General features: G+C 41.5%; 1 protein-coding gene across 2 annotated transcripts in view; it reads left to right on the top strand.

The window, feature by feature from the left end:
* LOC105486492 (nucleolar protein 10) overlaps positions 1 to 20,798 on the top strand; it is a 114,639-nt gene that overhangs the window by 36,049 nt on the left and 57,792 nt on the right. For both annotated transcript variants that reach the window (XM_011749384.3, XM_011749383.3), the window contains exon 13: positions 6,548 to 6,600. In XM_011749384.3, the coding sequence (XP_011747686.1) occupies positions 6,548 to 6,600 (53 nt within the window). The remainder of the gene's footprint in view (positions 1 to 6,547; positions 6,601 to 20,798) is intronic.

The raw sequence follows: 20,798 nt of genomic DNA, 5'->3' as shown, positions 1-20,798 counted from the left end.
AATGGCTGTAAAGATCTATTAACCCACAAAGGGCGAGACTCCTTGGCAAAGAAGCCTCTTTCTGAGAAATACTCAGGCTCAGACTATTGAGGAACCCATTTTTGAAATTCCACCTGTGATGACAGTGTTTGGAATCACAAGGACAAGGAGAGGAGGGAGGCTGATGTTAGTAGTGTTGTTACCCAGGTAACTGCTGAGGAAGAGACTTAAATTGGATTGAGAAGGTGCTGATAATTCAACCACACATCTCTGGAATACTGATTTTATTTTTTTGCCTGGTCTGTATTTATTTTTTTAGAGACAGGGTTTCACTTTGTCTCCTAAGCTGGAGTGTAGTGGCACATTTATAGCTCACTGCAGCCTTGAACCCCTGGGCTCAAGCGATCCTGCCTCGGTCTCCTGAGTAGCTGAGACTGTAGATGTGCACCATCACGCTGGGCTCTCCCCTGGTCTTACAGTAAAAATTTAAATGATTTGTCATTAAAAATGGCATAAAAATTGTAAAAATAAACATGGTTTTTAATGAAATTTAGAAGTGTTTCTCTCTGGGAAGAACACTTATTTAATGAAGATTATTACGGCCTAGCGCAGTGGCTCACATCTATAATCCCATCGTGCCTATAATCCTGAGGCAGGAGGATCACTTCAGTCCAGGAGTTCAAGACCAGCCTTGTCAACATAGCAAGACCCTGTGTCTACTAAAAATAAAAGAAATTAGCAGGAGCAGTGGCACACGCTTGTAGTCCCAGATACTCAGAGGGCTGAAGCAGGAGGATCGCTTGAGCCGTTTGAGTTTACAGTGAGCTATGATCTCGAAACTAACTGTACTCCAGCCTGGGTGACAAATCAAGACCTAAAAAAAAAAAAAAATTATGTTGATAACATTTTAATTGTAGAAGCATTTGTAGCACAGTGATTTTAATAGTTACTTATTACAGTAATATTTATGAAGAAATGTTTGACAGTTTGGTCAGAAAACATTCTTAATGAGTTGCATTTTAAAAAGTCTATTTGGCAAACTGACCTATAGGCTGAATCCAGTCCACCACTTGGTAGTTTGCAGCCTTTGAGTTAAGAATGGGTTTTACATTTTTAAATGGTTGGGGAGAAAAAATCAAAGAACAGTAATATTTTATGACATGGAAATTCAAATTTTTGTGACTGAAATTCAGATTTCAGTGTCTTTCAGCATAAAGTTTTATGTGAACACAGCCACCCTTGTTCGTTTATACATTGTCCATGTGGCTTTTGCAGCACTGTGGCAGAGGTGAGTAATTTTAACAGTGACCAGGTGGGCTGCAAAGCCTGAAGTGTTTACTGCCCGGCCCTTTACAGAGACAGTTTGCTGATCCCTGGTCCATATTACTAATACAAACAAAAAAGGTCACTTTATCCACAGTATTTAATTATGAAAAATTTCAGGCCAGGCGCAGTGGCTCACGCCTGTAGTCCTAGTACTTTGGGAGGCCGAGGCGTCCAGATCACTTGAGGTCAGGAGTTCGAGACTAGCCTGGCCAACATGGTGAAACCCTGTCTCTACCAAAAATACAAACGTAGCTGAGGCTGAGGCAGGAGAATTGCTTGAAACCAGGAGGCGGAGGTTGCAGTGAGCCGAGATCATGCCATTGCACTCCAACCTGGGCAACAGAGCAAGACTCTCTCAAAAAAAAAAATTTTTCAAACATACAGGAAAGTTGAAAAAGTGGTAGAATGAACATCTTTATATTCTCTCCCCAATGTTTGTTATTGTTATCTTCACCATAACTGATTTATTTATCTCAGTGCTTCTGTGGTTGTTCTGGTGTCTTTGTGGAATCACTCAAAAGCCAGCTGCAGACATGGTGACACTTACCTGCACTGAGGGTGGCATTGATCTCCTGAAAATCATTGAAATTATTAGGTCCCTTATCGTGCCTGATAAAAATGGCAGCCCTTTTTCTAATATTATCTTACATCCAGTCCATTTTCAGGTTTTCCTAATTGTTCTCCATACGCCCTTGTTAGGTGTGGGTTTTTTTGTTTTTGTTTTTGTTTTTTGTTGTTTTTTTTGAACCAGGATATAACTGAATTTGTGTGTTACATTTAGCTATTGTATATCTTTAGTTTCTTTCAATCCAGAATAGTCCCCCACATCTTTTTCTTTTCTTCTTCATGACGTTGACTTTTTAAAGATCAGGCCAGTGGTCTCAGAATATCCCTCATCCTCGATTTATGTGATTTTTTTTTTCTCATGATGTTGTTTAATTTGATCCTCTACCCTGTATTTTTTCTAAAATCGAAGTTAAGTCTAAAGACTTAATTAAGTTTAGATTAAATTTGGGGCAAGAGTAATGTGCAGGCTGCTGGGGCTCCAGATAGTCGCAGTATCTGAGAGGGGTAAGGTTGATGCAAACTAACAATTCCAAGCATGATGTTTCGGACAAACGAATGACTGTTACTATCTAATAACTCGTAAGAGGTTAATCAAGAGTAGAAAAGCTAGCCAAATAATTTTTCATAAGAGAGCAAGCAAAGCAAGACCAGTCGGCGCCCCTTCTTTGTGGCTTGGATCTGAGTGTGGCAGGTTCATGCGCTCTGCTATTCCTTGCTTTCCCACACCTTTTCCTCCAGCTGTACTCTTTGTGTCTGTGCTTAATCATTGTGGGCTTAATCATAGTTTAGAAAAGCTGAAACTGTCTTTCTTTTTTCTTTTCACTTACTCATTTTGGAGTAATTGAAGCATAATCATGATTATGGTTTTGTAATATTTTTCTTATACCAAGGCTGCTCAGTATGTTGGGAAATGGTTCCGCCTTCCTGCCTTGTTCAGGGCCCTGCTTGTATGGCTCATCCGGCCACCTGTACAGTGAGCAGCTGCTCCATGCGGGTCAGGGCACTTGAAGAGACTGCATGGCTCTATGACTTGGGTGTGCATCAGATTCACGACACGGGGAGCTTGTAAAGCTTACGTGTGTCTTGAGTCCCATTCCAGACCTGTGGAATCAGCATTGGTGGTTTCAGAACCTTTGGTAGAGAGCAAAGAACATGGGCACTGGGCTCAAGAAAGACCCAATTCAGCCTTAATAGTGGTGGAAATTCTCCAACCTCAGCATTCTCACCTGCTTTACAGGGCTGTTGGAGACTGCCTCTACTGGTAAATGTGAAAAAGTCTTTTATTCCCTATCAATGCCCTCTAAATACGTGGAGAACTGTTGGGGTCATCTGTAAATATCTTTGGTGCCTTGTATAGTAAACTCAAATGCCCCATACTTTCATTTTAGGTTCTATATAGGGCAGGAGCACCCCTGCCAGTCCCCTTTGGCACAGTTCTGTGTGCACAGCCTGTCTCCTCTGAGCTGTTCAAGGCAGTGACTGATGCCATATGTTTTTGTGCAGCGCTTCCCAACATGTTTGGCGAAGACCGGGATTTTGGTTTTTTGTTTTGTTTCGAAGTTTCTAATCCACTGTACCTTGATACGTCTGTAAAATACAATACAAATGAATTACTAGGAATATGATCACACGTTTGGATGTCACTGCAGTGTTGAACTGCAGGTTTCTAAATGCTTCTTTTCAATTTCTGCGCTTATTTCCTGGCCTGGTGACAGTTTGCAGTCTGGCTCTGGGGACACAGTTTGAGCAGCTGTAGAGCACTGTGTTTGTGTCGTGAACTTCAGTGAGTCCTTTAGTCCCCAGAGCACATGCAGATGAGTACTGATTCATGCATGTTTCTGGGGAGGGCACTACTTTGTCAAATTCTCTTTTATTGTATTATTACAGTGTACAGTACACTGCATCCTAGACACTATAGTGTACTGGTTCATATTGGAAATGTGTTCTTTTGACTCTAGGTGATATCTTTTCCTTCCTTTAAAAATGCATAGTTTTATTGTGGAAACAATAATAAACAACACTAAAATAAATTTAAAGGAAAAAAGTCCTCAATGCCACAAACTCTTTACACTTACTATTACATACTATTACTGTCTTCATGAGTGAAACCATATTAATCCTGTGTTCGTATGTTTTAAGTTGTCCTCACACTGTACTTATGGTTACCTTTTGCTTTTTAGTTTGACATTGTATTAAACACATCATTCACTTTGCCATGTGGTATTTATACTGACTTTTTAAAAATGGTTTCTTATTTGATCATGCAAGAGGTCTTTTAGTTTTATCTTAGTTGATGAAATGTCAGAGTCCCGTGTTATGGAGCTTTGGAATTGGTCGACTGTCAGTGGCTCTACTTATTAGCTATGTGGTGGCCCTGAGCAAGGGAGGTAACTTGCTGATAATGTGACTTGCCTGCCACGGTGCTCATGCTCTTTTCTTCTTCTGCCTTGATCATCTTAATTTCTGCTGAACTAAGACTTGCTTTCACCGGTTTATTTTTCTGTTTGTACTTGTTAGAAGCTGCTCATACTCTTTGGGCTCTATGATGTTCTTTTTCTCATTCATAATTACTTTCAGCCCTGACCCTCCTCACTTGAGTTTCGTAGTAGACCTACTTATATCATTAGCCATATGTGGCTATGTGAGATCCTCCCCCGTTTTAGAAAACAATCTAGCTGTGTGCAGTCTGAATTTTTTGTGTAATTACATTAGAGCACTTTCTGTGGTTTGTTGGTAGGTGTTGTTGTATTTCATTGTGGAATGTTCATTGTTGAGTGTTCAGGGTTGAGCCAGTGGAGAAGGCTTAGGAGAGGTCTTTAGTAGGAACCTTCCTTGTGGTAGTAAAGATGGGGCTTCTATCCCCAGAACTTCTTTAATTATGTCTGAAGGCTCCTGGAGATCTTTCGGCAGAGCTGTTAGTGGAGACCTAGGAAGCACAATCAGTAGAGGCCGTTTCCATCCATCATGACCTCAGTGAACATTGTTTGGAAGGCCAGAAAAAGTGCTAAGATGAAAGATTCTGCAGGGGTTACAAGCTATGCAAAACAGCTCCGATTTTGTTTTGGTTTAATGTAGACATTATTCTTGCTTTTTTAGACTTCGTTAGGTGCTTTTAGATGTTTTTACAGGGTGTGTGTGTGTGTGTCTATGAGTTTTGTGTGCATATATTTTTGGTGACCTGTTGGTCCCAGTTCAGGTCTAGCTCACACTTTTGAGTTGTGGGCAAGACGTGGTAAGATAGTATTGAGGCCGGGTGCGGTGGCTCACACCTGTAATCCCAGCACCTTGGGAGGCCGAGGCAGGCGGATCATGAGGTCAGGAGATCAAGACCATCCTGGCTAACATGGCGAAACCCCCTCTCCACTAAAAATACAAAAATTAGCTGGGCATGGTGGCGGACGCCTGTAGTCCCAGCTACTCGGGAGGCTGAGGCAGGAAAATGGTGTGAACCCAGGAGGCGGAGCTTGCAGTGAGCCAAGATCACACCACTGCACTCCAGCCTGGGTGACAGAGCTAGACTCTGTCTCAAAAAAAAAGATAGTATTGAGTTCCTGCTTGAGTGATAATTGACTCTATTCACTCAGCATTTCATTTCTGTAACAGAGTCAAATATCATCACTTTTACAAACTTTTGTGTAATGAAAGGAAAGGCAGCAAAAAATATTTTTAAAAACAGAATCTAATCGTTGCCCTTAACATTTGGTATATTCATTTATCATTATGTGATCTGATAATCTAAATGTCTTCCCTCTATGGATTCCTCTTGTATCTTACAAATAGATTTGCAAAATGAATTATTATTTGACTGATCTGTAGAAGTCTTTATTTAAAAACAGAAACTCTTGAGTTTGCCTTTAACATTCCCTCATGACTGGGGCATCAGTCCCTCTGAGCTTTCTTTTTCTGATCAATAAAATAGGGCTGATGATATATCTTCTTTTAGAGGGTTGTTGCATGTTCACTAAGATAATGTATGTGAAAGTGCCTAGATGATTATGAAGGACTGGCCAAAGGCTTGCTGGTTTCAGTCTTATTTAAAGTGCAGTGGTCTGGTCCTGAGCAGGGGTTCTGAGGAGTTTTGATGTTTGCATATTGCCATGTTGGAGCTGCTTCAAAACACTTGGGGAAGGAGTGTGTTGCAAAAATGGCAGAGAAAAGGGAACAAAACTGAGACATTTGAATACTTTGATACTAAGTAGTTTAGTACCAAATAATAATGTATTTATAGGTTGCTCCTGGGGTTATAGAGAGTCCTTTATTGAATGCCAGAAAGTTATCTCTTTCTTCAGTTTTGCTTTCTTATATGCTGATCCTAAAGAGACTCAATTATTAACCGCCTGGTTGGTTCAGTCTGTTATAATTCCCTGTGAGGGAGTGACTGTGCTGTAGTCAGGGCTGTTAGAGTCCCTCTAGGACTTTCTGGTGTAGACTATAACAAAATGTAGACATTTTGTTTTGCAATCAGTTTTATAAAAGTTAGGAATCAAATTTGTTCTGCAAAATTTGAATTTGTTTTGCAAAAGTTAGGAATTTGTTGGGACATTTTGTGGGAAATACTTTACTTTTGGTTCAGTAATTAACAGAAGCTCCTCAGGCATTTCAGAATGGAAAGCAAATAGAAATGGGTACTTTCTTTTTCCTATGCGTTGACCTTTTTCATTGTGTTTATTTTTAGGCATGCTTCTGACGGCCAATGAAACCCCCAAGATGGGCATCTATTACATTCCAGTAAGTAATACAAAGAGGCATTTCAGTAAAAATAGGACAAGCAAAGATACTTTTTATTATTTATTTAAGTTTTTGAGACGGAGTCTGGTGGTCACCGAGGCTGGGGTGCAGTGGCGCAACCTCAACCCACTGCAATGTCTGCTTCCTGGGTTCAAGTGATTCTCCTACCTCAACCTCCTGTAGCTGGGATTACAGGTGCACGCTACCACACCCGGCTAATTTTTGTATTTTTAGTAGAGATGGGTTTTGCCATGTTGGCCAGGGTGGTCTTGAACTCCTGACCTCAAGTGATCCTCTTGCCTGGGCTTCCCAAAGTGCTGGGATTACAGGTGTGAGCCACCACTCCCGGCCAAAGATACTTTTTAAATCGGATGTATTGAGGAACCTGGGTCTACATGTGGCTATGTACATTAGACACAGTGGACTCATTTGTGGGTTGAATTTGCTTTCTGGAGCTCATCAGTTCATGCTTAAATGTTCTTTTATGGAAACTGTTTAATATCATGTTAAAATAGACTTTAGAAATTAGTATTTATTCTTCTGATTTGCATTTATTTTTTGTTTCCAAGTATTTCTGAATCTTAAACTTTCAGCTGTTAGTGATCTAGAGGTCTAATTCTAAAAAGTCTATTACTCTTCAAGTCATCTCACTATAGTTTGTTTGTTTCTTTTAAAAATAAGTCACATGTAAAATAAATTATCATAGATCATCCTGATCACGGATGATATGTAGTTTGCAAAAAAAAAAAAAAAAACAAACTATTTTTTCCCTCCTTAAATAATTCTTCTCTTAGATAACCAGAAGCTCCCCACCCTTCCCTTTAAGTTTATAGTAGAAATGAAACAAGGAAATATGATTTCATAAGCAGAAAAACACATAGTATAAAGTTGGCATTAGATTGCTTTATACTCAGCAGATATCTCCCTTACCTGAGATTTGAGAAGAGAGTCGAGTTAGGGGTACTGAAGATCGGAATTTGAGGGAGGTGAACTCTCTGTAACCACTGTCATCTTCCAGGTATGAAAATTCTTCCTGTCTATGATAGTCCTTTTAAAATTGCTCAGTTATGGATTAGGTGCGGTGGCTCACGCCTGTAATCCCAGCACTCTGGGAGGCCGAGGTGGGCGGATCACGAGGTCAGGAGATCGAGACCATCCTGGCTAACACGGTGAAACCCTGACTCTACTACAAATACAAAAAATGTGCTGGGCGTGGCGGCGGGCTCCTGTAGTCCCAGCTACTTGGGGGGCTGAGGCAGGAGAATGGCATGAACCCGGAAGGCGGAGCTTGCAGTGATCCGAGATTGCGCCACTGCACTCCATCCTGGGCAACAGAGCAAGACTCCATCTCAAAAAAAAAAAAATTGCTCAGTTACGTATTTTCACACACAAAAAAAGCGTGCTGCTTGCTATTGACTCCGTGGTTACTGATGTGTAGTTGAAAGCACTTAGAGATACTTTGGTTGGTTGGTAGTAAAATGAAGGCTGTTCAAACAGGAAGCATTTTGGTTTTCCTAAGTTACTATTTGTTCCTTTTTCCCTGGACTCTCACAGATACTGCGGTCATATTCCTATCAACTTATCCATCTTTCCTTGTATTCACTTGTTAATACATATTATGGACTACATCAGCTGTGTGTCGGGAATGATGCTGTATGCTGGCAGTATTACAGCCTCCAGGGTACTGCCCTTCACTTTGAGGAGTTACTGTTTGGAATCCAACAAGAAAGTAGGCAGTTGCCTTTCAGTGTGAGGAATGCTACCAGGGTACTGTGGTGGGAGCACGTAGGAGAGAACCTGTACCCACTGAGGGCCCGGGAGCTGATGAGAAGTGTGGTTGGCACTCAGGGAAAACTTCCCAGAGGGACAGACTTTGAAGGAGGGACCTGAGGATAGCTGCATAGACTGGGTGAAGGGGTGGGGTGGAGTGAGGTGCCCAGTGGGAGAAGGATTTTTTTTTTTTCCTTTTCAGTCAACTTTCCCAGGTCAGGCAGTAGACCTGGGATAGGATCTTGACAGTAGAGTGGGTGCAGAGTTGAGGGAGCAAGTACCTCCCATGACTGAGCATTCGAGTTGGGGGGCAGGTAGAAAACCAGGTTAGAAGGGGTCTTGTGAGCCAGCTGTGGGGATGTAGGGCAGGGAGTCCTGGCAGAGTTGTAAGCAGGGGGGTGATAGGATCAGACCTGTGTTCTGAAAAGATTACTTTTGCTGCCACAGGGGAATTCACTAAACAGGCTCTAATCTGGACACAACAAGCACAGGCTGTGGCAGCCCACAGGAGAGATGATGGCACCTGCATTACCTGTGCCAGGCTCCCTTTCTAGTAGTTGTGGCTCTTTGGGGTTCTGGGATAATGTGAGAGAAGTCTAATCTGGTAGGCAGTACTTGCACAGGATTCATCCTTGAATTGCCCAGTGGCATGTTTCAGAGGTGTTCATTGACTGAGAGCTGTATAGATCACAGGAAACGCTGCCCTCAGACCAGCTTACATAGTTTTCTCCCAGTTTCTGCCCCTTTGGGGAACGTTGTCAGGAGAGGCAGAATAAATCAGCTTGCCCCTGTCCTTTTCATCATGAGAAAGGTCTCTTTCATCTTCCTCTTAGAAGTGCTTATTGTGTTTTGATCACTACAGCAACATGGACAGCAAGTGCCTGTCCATGCCTTGGATCTTAGATCCCTTCCACATGTTAAAAGTAGATAGAATCAACTAGTGGGCAGGTGAAAAGCACTCTCAGTGTGGAGTGCTGTTTCGAGGTCTGCCTAGTAGAGGAGGAGGTATGGGCTGGAGAGCTGCATTGTAGAGAGGTGGGAAGGGGCAGTCCTGAGGACAGTTGCAGTGAGGCCACCTTACAAACCTATATGAGGATGGTGGCCATGGGGATAGAATTGGTTGTTATGCTTATAAGAGACTTGAAATTGATGAGTGTGGGAAGTAAGGAACAGGAAAGGACCAAGGATGACACCCCAGTTTTTGCTTGGGCAAATGTGTGGATGACAATGTCCAGAAAGAGGCAGGAGAATATTAAAAATTGTTTTCCCTTTGGTATTTTCTGCATTTTATAAAATGATCTTTTAAAGAAAGCAAAACAACTTTTTCGTTTATGCAAACAGTGTATGCATATTCCTGTTTATTCTAAGTGGATTACAAAGTATACGAAAATAAAAACCAGCTATTCCCTCTTGATAATACTGTAACTACCATTCATATTTGGATGTATTGTTTTTCAGTTATATTTGTGATGTTATGTGTGTGAAGTTGTATTTTTTTTTTTAAGTTTTAATTTTATTTTTTTTGAGACAGAGTTTTTGTTGCCCAGGCTGGAGTGTCACAATCTTGGCTCACTGCAGCCTCTGCCTCCCAGATTCAAGCAATTCTTCTGCCTCAGCCTCCTGAGTAGTTGGGATTACAGGCATGTGCCACCACGCCCAGCTAATTTTTTTTTTTTTTTTTTTTGTATTTTTAGTACGGGGTTTCACCATGTTGATCAAGCTGGTCTCAAACTCCTGACCTCATGTGATCCACCTGCCTTGGCCTCCTGAAGTGCTGGGATTATAGGCGTGAGCCACCGTACCTGGCCCTGATTTTTGTGTTTTTGGTAGAGACAGGGTTTCACCAGGCCAGACACTGGTCTTGAACTCCTAGCCTCAAGTGATCCACCTGCCTCGGCCTCCCAAAGTGCTGGGATTACAGGCATGAGCCCTGAAGTTGTATTTTATATACAAATTGGTTCCTGGTTTCTGCAGTTAACCTTGGAAATATTAATTCTAAGGTACTGAAATTACCTAAAACATTTTTAGTTATCTCTATTATATGTCATTGGCTGGTTTATGACATGTCTATTATCTTAGAACTGTAAGAGACCCATTGTTTACTTCTGATTCTCTGGATCAGTTTCTTCGGGTGGGCGTTTTTGTTCCAAGTAATGGTGACTTTAATTAGCATGAGTGTGAGGGGCCGGATGATGGCCAGGTGATGAGAAACTGCCTCTTGACAAATGTTAGCTTATCTTATAAGACCTTTTTAGTTTCAACTTTGTACCTGAGATTTAACAGAAAGCTGTGAAAAAAAATCCAGAGAGCCCTCTCCTAGGTGAGCTGCATATGGGGACAGTGTGAGCAGAAGTTGCTTTAGTTAAGCGAAGCCTTATGCTGAAACTTGGACTTCAGTGTTCCTTTCTGACCTACCTTTCTGCCCTGCTCCCACAGTACTGAGTGATATTTTATAGCACCACTTGTCTTTACTTGGAAACTGCTCTTTGTAATACTCCTTCAAAGCAAAGAGAGAGCCCAGGGGTCTGAAAGCCTGCCATTTTTCATAAGATTTTATCAAACTTACCAAGCTGACATTTGGCACGAAGGTTCATTTGAGGCTACAGAACTAGAGAAATGTGTGTTTAATGTATGATCCATGCCAAGTTTAGGAGGCCTGGACTGTGATTTGTATTAACATCTTATAAATCAGGTTCGAAAACTTTTTACCTCCCTCTTTGGGGCATGCTGAAGATGAAGGCAACTTAGTGTTCTTTTAGCTTGTTAATTTTTGCCTTTTTATCTGATACCATCTTTTTTGAGTAATTGAGATCTTTATAAACTAATGCAGTTCCTGATACACCACCTTCTGGCACTTAGATATCTCTGTAGCCAGCTTGTCCTTTGAGACCCAAAGGGTTGTCTCCAGCCCCTGTCCCATTTTCTCAGTGCTTTCCTTTTTTTTGTTGTTTTTCCTTTCACTCAGAGACCAGGTTCTGTTGTTTTGTTTGTTTGTTTGCTTCAGGGTCTAATTCATCTGCAGCTTCAGAGACAAATGCCAAGAATAGTTTTTCAAGCTTGGTTTTTCCTCTGAAACATAATTTAATCTCAGGTTAGTTCTTTATAATTAACATCCTTGGCAACTATGTAGACTCCAGAAGGAATCCAAGTCCCCTATGGCACACAACCCAAAACCCAGCCTTTGTGCTTAATGGTGTTTCTGTTGGAAATGCTCCTGAGCTCCGAGCCCCTAGCTTATCAGGGCGTTCCTGCAGCCACTCATTGCTTGGTGGTGGTGGTTGGGGCGCAAGTGATTGCTTGCTGCTTGGTAATGTAGATGTGTAAACTTGAGGGAAAATGTAGGAGGAAAACTATTTGTTTGGGAAGCTGTTTGATTTAGAAGAATAAAAGTAATTCAGTTGGCCGGGCGTGGTGGCTCACGCCTGTATTCTTAGCACTTTGGGAGGCTGAGATGGGCAGATCACTTAAGGACAGGAGTTTGAGACCAGCCTGGCCAACATAGTGAAACCCTGTCTCTACTAAAAGTACAAAGGCGTGGTGGTGCGTGTCTGTAGTCCCAACTACTCATGAGGCTGAGGCAGGAAAATCGCTTGAACCTGGGAGGCAGAGGTTGCAGTGAGCCAAGATTGCACCAGTGCACTCCACCCTGAGCAACGGAGCAAGACTCTGTCTCAAAAAAAAAAAACAAAAACAATTAGGCCAGGCGCAGTGGCTCAAATGCCTGTAATCCCAGCACTTTGGGAGGCTAAGGCGGGCAGATCACTAGTTCAGGAGTTTGAGACCAGCCTGGCCAACATGTTGAAATCCCGTCTCTACTAAAGAGACAAAAAATTAGCCGGGTGTTGTTGTGGGTGCCTGTAATCCCGGCTACTTGGGAGGCTGAGGCAGGAGAATTGCTTGAACCCAGGAAGCAGAAGTTGCAGTGAGCCGAGATCACGCCATTGCACTCCAGCCTGGGTGACAGGGTGAGATACCATCTCAAAAAAAAAAAAAAAAGGAAATTCAGCTATAAGGATATGTGCTTTGTTTTTGTCTTTTTCTTTTATTTTTTTAATTTTTTTTTTTTTTTTTTGAGACGGAGTCTCGCTCTGCTGCCCAGGCTGGAGTGCAGTGGCCAGATCTCAGCTCACTGCAAGCTCCGCCTCCCGGGTTCACCCCCTTCTCCTGCCTCAGCCTCCTGAGTAGCTGGGACTACCGAGCCACCGCGCCCGGCTTTTTCTTTTTTAAATGTCAATATTTAAGATGTTATAAAGAATAAATACGGCCGGGCGCGGTGGCTCAAGCCTGTAATCCCAGCACTTTGGGAGGCCGAGACGGGCGGATCACGAGGTCAGGAGATTGAGACCATCCTGGCTAACACGGTGAAACCCCGTTTCTACTAAAAAAAATACAAAAAACTAGCCGGGCGAGGTGGCGGGCGCCTGTAGTCCCAGCTACTCGGGAGGCTGAGGCAGGAGAATGGCGTGAACCCGGGAGGCGGAGCTTGCAGTGAGCTGAGATCCGGCCACTGCACTCCAGCCTGGGTGACAGAGCGAGACTCCGTCTCAAAAAAAAAAAAAAAAAAAAGAATAAATACATCACTGTACCCAGCTTTCAAGAATGGCAGTTAGGTACTTTTTAATTTTATTTATTTTATTTTATTTTTGAATGAGAGAGGGTATCGCTCTGTCACCGTGGCTAGAGCGCAGTGACGTGATCATAACTCACTGCAGCTTCATCCTTTGGGGCTCCAGCATCCTCCCGCCTCAGCTTTGTGAGTAGGTAGGACTACATGCATGTGCCACCAAGCCCAGCTAATTTTTATGCTGTTTTTTTGTAGAGAAAGGATCTCGCTGTGTTGCCAAGGCTGGTCTCAAACTCCTGGCCTCAAGCGATCCTCCCACATTGGCCTCCCAAAATGTTGGGATTACAGGTGTGAGCCACTGCACCTGGACAGGTATTTTATTTTCAAACATTTTCTTAGGAAAAAACTCCTATATTATTTCTATTAAAATATTTTGACTATTTAAAATAAAACACTGATTAAATATTTTAACATTTACCATTTAATTTAAAACTTGGAAAGTACTCTTGGAGCCTGCAAATGAGGCAGTATTAAAAACATGAAGAATCCTTCTAACTTGCACTAGTGCTTCTGCGTCTGTTCAGAATAGCACTGAACTTATCCAGCAGTTCATAAACCCACAACACGCTGTCTTTGCAAATAGAGGAGACTATGTTGAGAAGCATAAGACCTCAAAAATACACACAACACAACTTCACAGAGGCATGCAAACCAAAGGAAATGCACAAAAGTTTTAGAAGCCAAAATTTTTGGAATGTAATAAAAGGTTGTTTAGTGAATGCTTCTAAGCTTGTCAGCTGAGTGGGTAGCACACTCCCCGCGGAGCTGAGGCCTTCTGATGCCTTCGCAGAGTTCAGCGCTGGTATCTCCTCGGGGCTTCCGTCACTGGGCTAGGGCAGACATCTGTGCTGCTTCTCCCATAAAGATGACAAGGCAGTGCGTGCTGCAGAGTTTTAGGGGTTGTCAGGGAGATGCTTTTGAAATCATTATAGCATTGGGAAGTCAGTTTTAGGGAAATGGCATGGAAATTTTTCTAGTAAATATGGGTATTTGGAGTCTGGCAGATTTTTTTCTTGCTCAATGAAGAAATAAAAATAGATATTATAGTCTTTTTATCGGGTTTTTTTCTGTAAGGGTTTTTGGTTTTAGTGTTTTTTGTTTGTTTGTTTGTTTGTTTTGAGACAGTCTTGCTCTGTGGCCCAGGCTAGAGTGCAGTAGTACAATAAACCTCCGCCTCCTGGGTCAAGCAATTCTCTTACCTCAGCCTCTCAAGTAGCTGGGCTTACAGGTGCGCACCACCACACCTGGATAATTTTTGTATTTTTAGTAGAGATGGAGTTTTGCTGTGTTGGCCAGGCTAGTCTCGAACTCCTGGCCTCAAGTGATCCACCTGCCTGGGCCTCCCAAGGTACTAGGATTACAGTTGTGAGCTACCACACCCAGCCTCTAAGAGGTTTTGTGACAAAAACAAATTTAGGTGCCAACAATTTTAACTTCTGTCTGTGGTGAATTGAATTTGTTAGTCTAGTTCTAAACTCCATGACTATGTCAGTGACTGTTGTCTATTAGAGAGGTGTACTTATGGATACTTTTTAATCATCCCTATGTGACCTTCTTCATAGATGGTATCTTTTTTCAAGTTCAGTATTTGAAACATTACTATTCTGGTGTGTTTTGGCATAATTTTCCAGAGTCTTAAGAACACAACCTTACTCCTCAGCTTCATTAAGAAAATATCTTTTTTTTTTTTAATACAGGGTCTCACTCTGTCTCCCAGGGTATAGTGCATTGGTGTGATCATGGCTCACTGTAGCCTCACAACTTTCTGGGCTCAGGTGATTTTCCTACCTCAGCTTCCCAAGTATCTGGGACTACAGGTATATGCAACCACGCCCAGCTAATTTTGTTTGTTTTTTGTTTCTGTTTTTTTGTAGAGACAGGGTTTCACCATGTTGCCCAGGCTGGTCTCCAGCTCCTGGGCTCAAGCAGTCTTCCTGCCTCGGTCTCCTAGGGTGTTGGGATTGGGATTACAGGTGTGAGCCACCGTGCCCAGCCAAAGATGCTGTATTTTATCAGCTATCCAGAGTATATGTTGTTTTAGTTTAACAGTAGATTTGACAATATCTTGAAAATAAGTGTCAAAAATTCCTAGATAGGCCAGGCATAGTGACTCATACCTGTAATCCCAGCACTTTGGGAGGCCGAGGCAGGTGGATCACTTGAGGCCAGGAGCTCGAGACTAGCCTGGCCAACAAGGCGAAACCCCGTCTCTATTAAAATACAAAAAAATAGCTGGGCATGCTTTGGCACACACCTATAATCCCAGCTACTTGGGAGACTGAGGCGTGAGAATAACTTGAGTCCGGGAGGCAGAGGTTGCAGTGAGCTGAGGTCGTGCCACCGCACTCCAGCCTGGGTGACACAGACTCTGTCTTAAAAAAAATAAATGAAATTCCTAGATAGATGAGTGTTTTGCTCTTTTATCTATTAATATTTTTATTTTGTCTTCCTGTATTAGTAAATGTAGGAGACCAACAAGTCTTGTGTTTGTTCAGTAAGGATATACTGAGTAGGGTGCTAGGCTGCAGGAATCTCTTGGTGAAGAAAACCAGCGTATTCTCTATTGTACACTCACCGCCCTTTTGAGCTTACAATCTAGGCAAGGGGGTGATGATAGACAGATCTGTGACTAAGTGCTCTGAAGGAAGGCAGCAGGGTTTGGTGGCTTCCTGAGCATTTTCCCTAAGTCAAGGGTCAGGCACTTCGTATCAGTCTCTTTATATAGATATTTTATGAGCCCCCTTCTTTTATGTAGATATTATATATAGATTTGTGAAAATCTCCCCCACCTTCATCTTAAATTTGAATTGCAGGGTTGGAGACTTGGGGTTTTCTTTGTCTTAAGATCATAGCACGTATCTAGGGCAAAATAGTGAATGACAATATTTGTCCCACAATCTCTGGAAACGAGAGAACAGCAGAGAGAATGTTGGCCAATGGAGAAGGCAGAGGTTGAGCCTCTATAATCCAAAAATCTGAGATGCGAACGCTCCAAAATTTAAAACTCTTTTGAGTGCCAGCATGACTCCACAAGTGGAAAATCCAAACATGAGGACTTAACCTAAAGTTTGTTTCCTGCCAAAAATTATTAAAAATATAAAATGTTTAAAGGTATAAAATTACCTTCAGTCTGTGTGTATCAAGTGTATATGAAGTATAAATGAATTTCATGTTTAGACTTGGGTCTCATCCCAAGATATCTCATTATTTTTATACAAATATTCCAAAAGCAAAAAAAAAAAAAAATCAAAAATTTAAAACCCTTCTGATCTCAAGCATTTTAGAAAAAGGCTACTCAGCCTGTATTGCTTTTCCTGGACAGACGTGTACAGTCAGCCCCTGTTTCTCCTTGAACATACATCTCATATGCAGATCATTTTACTTTATCTCCAAGTGGTATTTAGAAACACAGTTGACCAGGCTTCCTTAAAACTCTGTGCCCAACTTCTAGAAGGCCACATTCCCCTGGGATTCCTTCTTTCATCGAGTTACCTCTTTTCCGTCTTCACTGGCTCCTCCTCCTGCTGATAACATCCTAGACTTTGGATCTTGCCTCTCTCCCCTTACCTCTGAATGTTAGTGAGCCCTAGGACTTAGTCCTTGTCTCTTCTTTATTTATATTCTCTCCCAGGGAGCTTGTTTATGCCCAGGCTTTATATAACAGCTGTGTGTTAATGACATCCAGTTTTCCCTCTCCAGCCTTCCCTCTGAGCTACAGAGGTACATATCCACCAGTCTACTCGGCTTCTTCACTTGAATGTCTAACAGCACATCCTGTTTAATGTGTCTACATGAGAACTTCTGATCCAGCTCCCCACCTGCACCGCACCTGCCAGGGTCTCCATTTCAGCTGAAGCCCTGTTGTTGCTCACTCGGCTGTCTAGGCTCAGAGCACAGGAGCCATCCTTGTTACCTCTCCTTTCCACTTCATGCCTCCTCATCCAGTCCATTGGCTGTTTGCAGATTTTGTTGCACATCCAGCCATTTCTCAGTGCTTCTCTTCCATCAGGCCTCTGGATTACTGTAATGGCCATAACTGATCTTTCTGCTTCTGCTTTTGTCTCTCTTGTAACCTGTTTTCCATGTAACAGCCAGACTGATATAAAATATTAAAAATATAAACAAAACAGGCTCAGTGCTGTGGCTCACACCTGTAATACTAGTGCTTTCGGTGGCTGAGGCAAGAGAATTGCTTGAGCCCAGGAGTTTGAAACAAGCCTGGGCAACATAGTGAGACCCCATTTCACAAAAAGTTTTAAAAATTAACCAGGTGTGGTGGCGTGCACCTATAGATCCTTTGAGCCCAGGAGTTTGAGGCTACAGTAAGCTATGACCATGCTGCTGCACTCCAGCCTGGGTGACAGAGCAAAACCCTGTTGCTTAAAATAATAATTATACACGCACGCACACACACACACACACATACACACACATATATAAACAAAACAAATATAAATCCGATTGTGTTACTCTTCTGCTTAAAACCTTCCAGTGGCTCATTAGTTTGCTTACAACTTGAAAAGTCTTACATAATAGAACAGCAGAAAGAGACTAAAGAATCAGATTCTCTGTTTTCTTCTCACTCAACAGAGAATATATCTCTATAAAGCATTAATCTATTTATAAAGATCTGACCAAATGGTCAGACTGTTAAACCAAATCCCCAGCCACTGCCACCATAAATGGGGAATAACTTATGGGCTGTATATTAATATATCAATATATAATTAGTACCAATGTTATGGCATATTAATGTATTGTTAATATATCAATTATATATTAGATAAGCATTATTAGATAAGACATTTAAAATTAGAGCTTTTTGTGGCAGCACCCACCTGTAATCCCAGCTACTCAGGAGTGGCAAATCATTTGAGCCTGGTTCAAATCTAGCTTGGGCAACATGGTGAGACCTTGTCTCAAAAAAATAACTGAATAAATAAATAAAATAAAAAAGAAAGACAGACACAGCCAAGTTCTACTGTTCCTTTGGATTCACGCCTGCGAGCCAAGGAAAACGGTGCTTGGATTTAAGGAGTCCAAGTATGGTGCACTGTGGTGAGGAAGTTTTCCTGGTTCTGATGGGTGAGTCCATCCGGTATCGCAGTGAGACCTCCAAAACTGCTAAAAGATAACTTCCCCAAAACATGAAATCATGATTCTCATATAGATATGAGATAAATACATGTTAAAATTTTTAATTTAAGCCTAGTGTGGTGGCTCACACCTGTAATCCCAGCACTTTAGGAGGCTAAGGTGGGAGGATCACTTGAGCACAGGAGTTTCAGACTAGCCTGGGCAACATACCAAGACACTGTTTCTATTGTTTTTTTAAATAATATTTAAAAATTTAAAAATTTCACATTTTAATTTAACCTGTAAATTAAATGAGGGAACCAGGCCTATGGTTAAATCAAAAGGTAAAATTTTAATTTAACTTTTAAAAGGAGAAGTGTAAAAAAGGACAAATTTACATGGAATAAAGTTATATTGAATTGGGAATGTGCAAGTAAACACAAAGTGGTCTATTTTGGACTATTTTGGGCCTTTTCCAAAGGTATAAACTGTCCACCAGACGTAATTCATTTGCATGTCTATAGACAATTATTTTACATTGTTTCCAGTTACCTACAATTTGCAGAGTTGTAAAATAGGTCCCATAGAATGAGAATCAGATGATCTTGCAGGATGTACTCTAGACTGGGGTTTGGGAAACTAAACACCAGCTGTTTTTGTAAATGAAGTTTTATTGAAACACAGTGAGCCCATTCATTTATGTATTACCTATGCAGCTTTCTGACTATAATGGCAAAGTTAAGTAGCTGTGACAGAGACCATATTACTCATGAGCCCTGAAATATTTTCTCTTCAGTTATTTACTTCTTTATGTCTATCTTTCCCCATTGTAATGTAAGACATGAATGCAGGGACATTATTTTGTCTTTTTCCCTATTATATCCTCAGCACCTAAAGCAGTGCCTATCACACTGTAGGCCCTCACTTAATGGGTGTTGAAAAATTAGTGAGCACACATGTGAGAGTGACCTGATTACTACAATTTGGAGCGTCTTCAATAATGGTTGTATACTTTGACCATGGCTGGTTTGCAGTGCTTCTTGACTGTACTTATGCCAGATTGAAATTTTGCATTTGCCCTTTTCTACCACTACTGTTAAAATGTAGAAAGGCACTTTGGGAGGCCGAGGCGGGCTGATCACCTGAGGTCGGGAGTTCAAGACCAGCCTGACCAACATGGAGAAACCCTGTCTCTACTAAAAATGCAAAATTAGCTGGGTGTGGTGGCACATGCCTGTAATCCCAGCTACTGGGGAGGCTGAGGCAGGAGAATTGCTTGAACCCAGGAGGCGGAGGTTGCAGTGAGCCGAGATTGCGCCATAGCACTCCAGCCTGGGCAAACGAGCGAAACTCCATCTAAAAATAAATAAAAAAATACAGAAAGGGATAACATGGTTCATGTGTGCCAGAGTATAATTTTTATACAGTAGGATTAGCATCAGTTCTTTGGCTCTGACAGTGCCTTCTAATCAGCCACATCTGAGAATGATGGTATGATGCAATAGTTGTGTTTGGGAGTGCCAACGGATTTTTAAAAGTAATATCTTGTCCAAAAGATTTATTAGTGATTCTGTTAAGAAGATAGGTTAATTAAACTTTTTTTCCTATAAAAATCCAAAAGGAGAATATGAAAGCAAGGGCATTTAACTTTTGTCTTAACTTTTTTGCAATTTGTGCAAAAGTTGGCTTCGCATCGAGAGTACGACAGCCTTATTATATGTTTTAAAGATTGAAAATAATGCCTTTTGTTTTTCTCCCTGTGCTTTTAACTGGAGTTACTGGGAGTGCTGTACATGCCATTCCCTGAGATTTGGGTTTGAATCAGGACCATGATTGGTCCATTTGATGTATTTCAGTTCAAAGCCAACAATGTAGGATCATTTATGTGTACTAAATTGATATTCTGGAGAAGTCCCCAGTAAGAGATCTCTTTGCCCCATTAGTGTATGTTGAAATGGCCCTGAATCTGTTAGTGTCCATGTAGGATCCTAAAAATGACAGATCACACTTTGATCTAAAGTGCATGTTTAAGCAGAGCGCTATTAGAAATAGTGACAGATGTGATTTTGCTAGAAATTGCTCTTTTATAGTACCAGTAGCAACATACTCTCTTTATTGGGAAGGTAGTGTCAGATGAAAAGAAAACTCTTCCCTAGGAATTTATCAGCCTACAAACAATGTTCCAGACAGAACGTAAACGGGAAAGTCGTTGCTGAAATCTTGTCCACACTAAAGGATTTTTCAGTGTGCCTTAAAGGAAAGGGGAAGCTTTGGAGCATAGACCATCAGACGTAGAAGGGATCTCCAAGTCATCTAGTCCAGCCCTTAATTTGTAGCTGAGGAAGTAAGTTACTGTCTTAAGGTCAAATGGCAAGTTGGTGACAGCTGGATCTAAAAGGCATTTCTTCATTCCACATTGCATAGTAGAAAAAACTTAGACTTTGGAATTGGTTGGACCCGAGTTTGAATACCAGCTTTGCCATTTGTAAATGTTGTGACCTTGAATGAGTTACTTATTCTCTCCAAGCACTAGTTTCTTGAGCAACAAAAGAGGAATAATATTTTAAGGCATTTATGTAGAATGGATATACACATTCAGTCATTTCTCCTGTTCAACTGATTTCTTGTAATGAACAGAATTCATGGAGTCCATGCCAAAGAGTATTTGGATAAAATTAAGTCATTGAGCTGGGCATGGTGGTTCATGCCTGTAATCCCAGTACTTTGC

This window comes from Macaca nemestrina, chromosome 13 (genome assembly GCF_043159975.1).
Source record: "Macaca nemestrina isolate mMacNem1 chromosome 13, mMacNem.hap1, whole genome shotgun sequence".
Taxonomy (NCBI): Eukaryota; Metazoa; Chordata; class Mammalia; order Primates; family Cercopithecidae; genus Macaca; species Macaca nemestrina.
The sequence above is the reverse complement of the archived record's forward strand: the minus strand, read 5'-3'. Positions and strand labels throughout refer to the sequence as shown.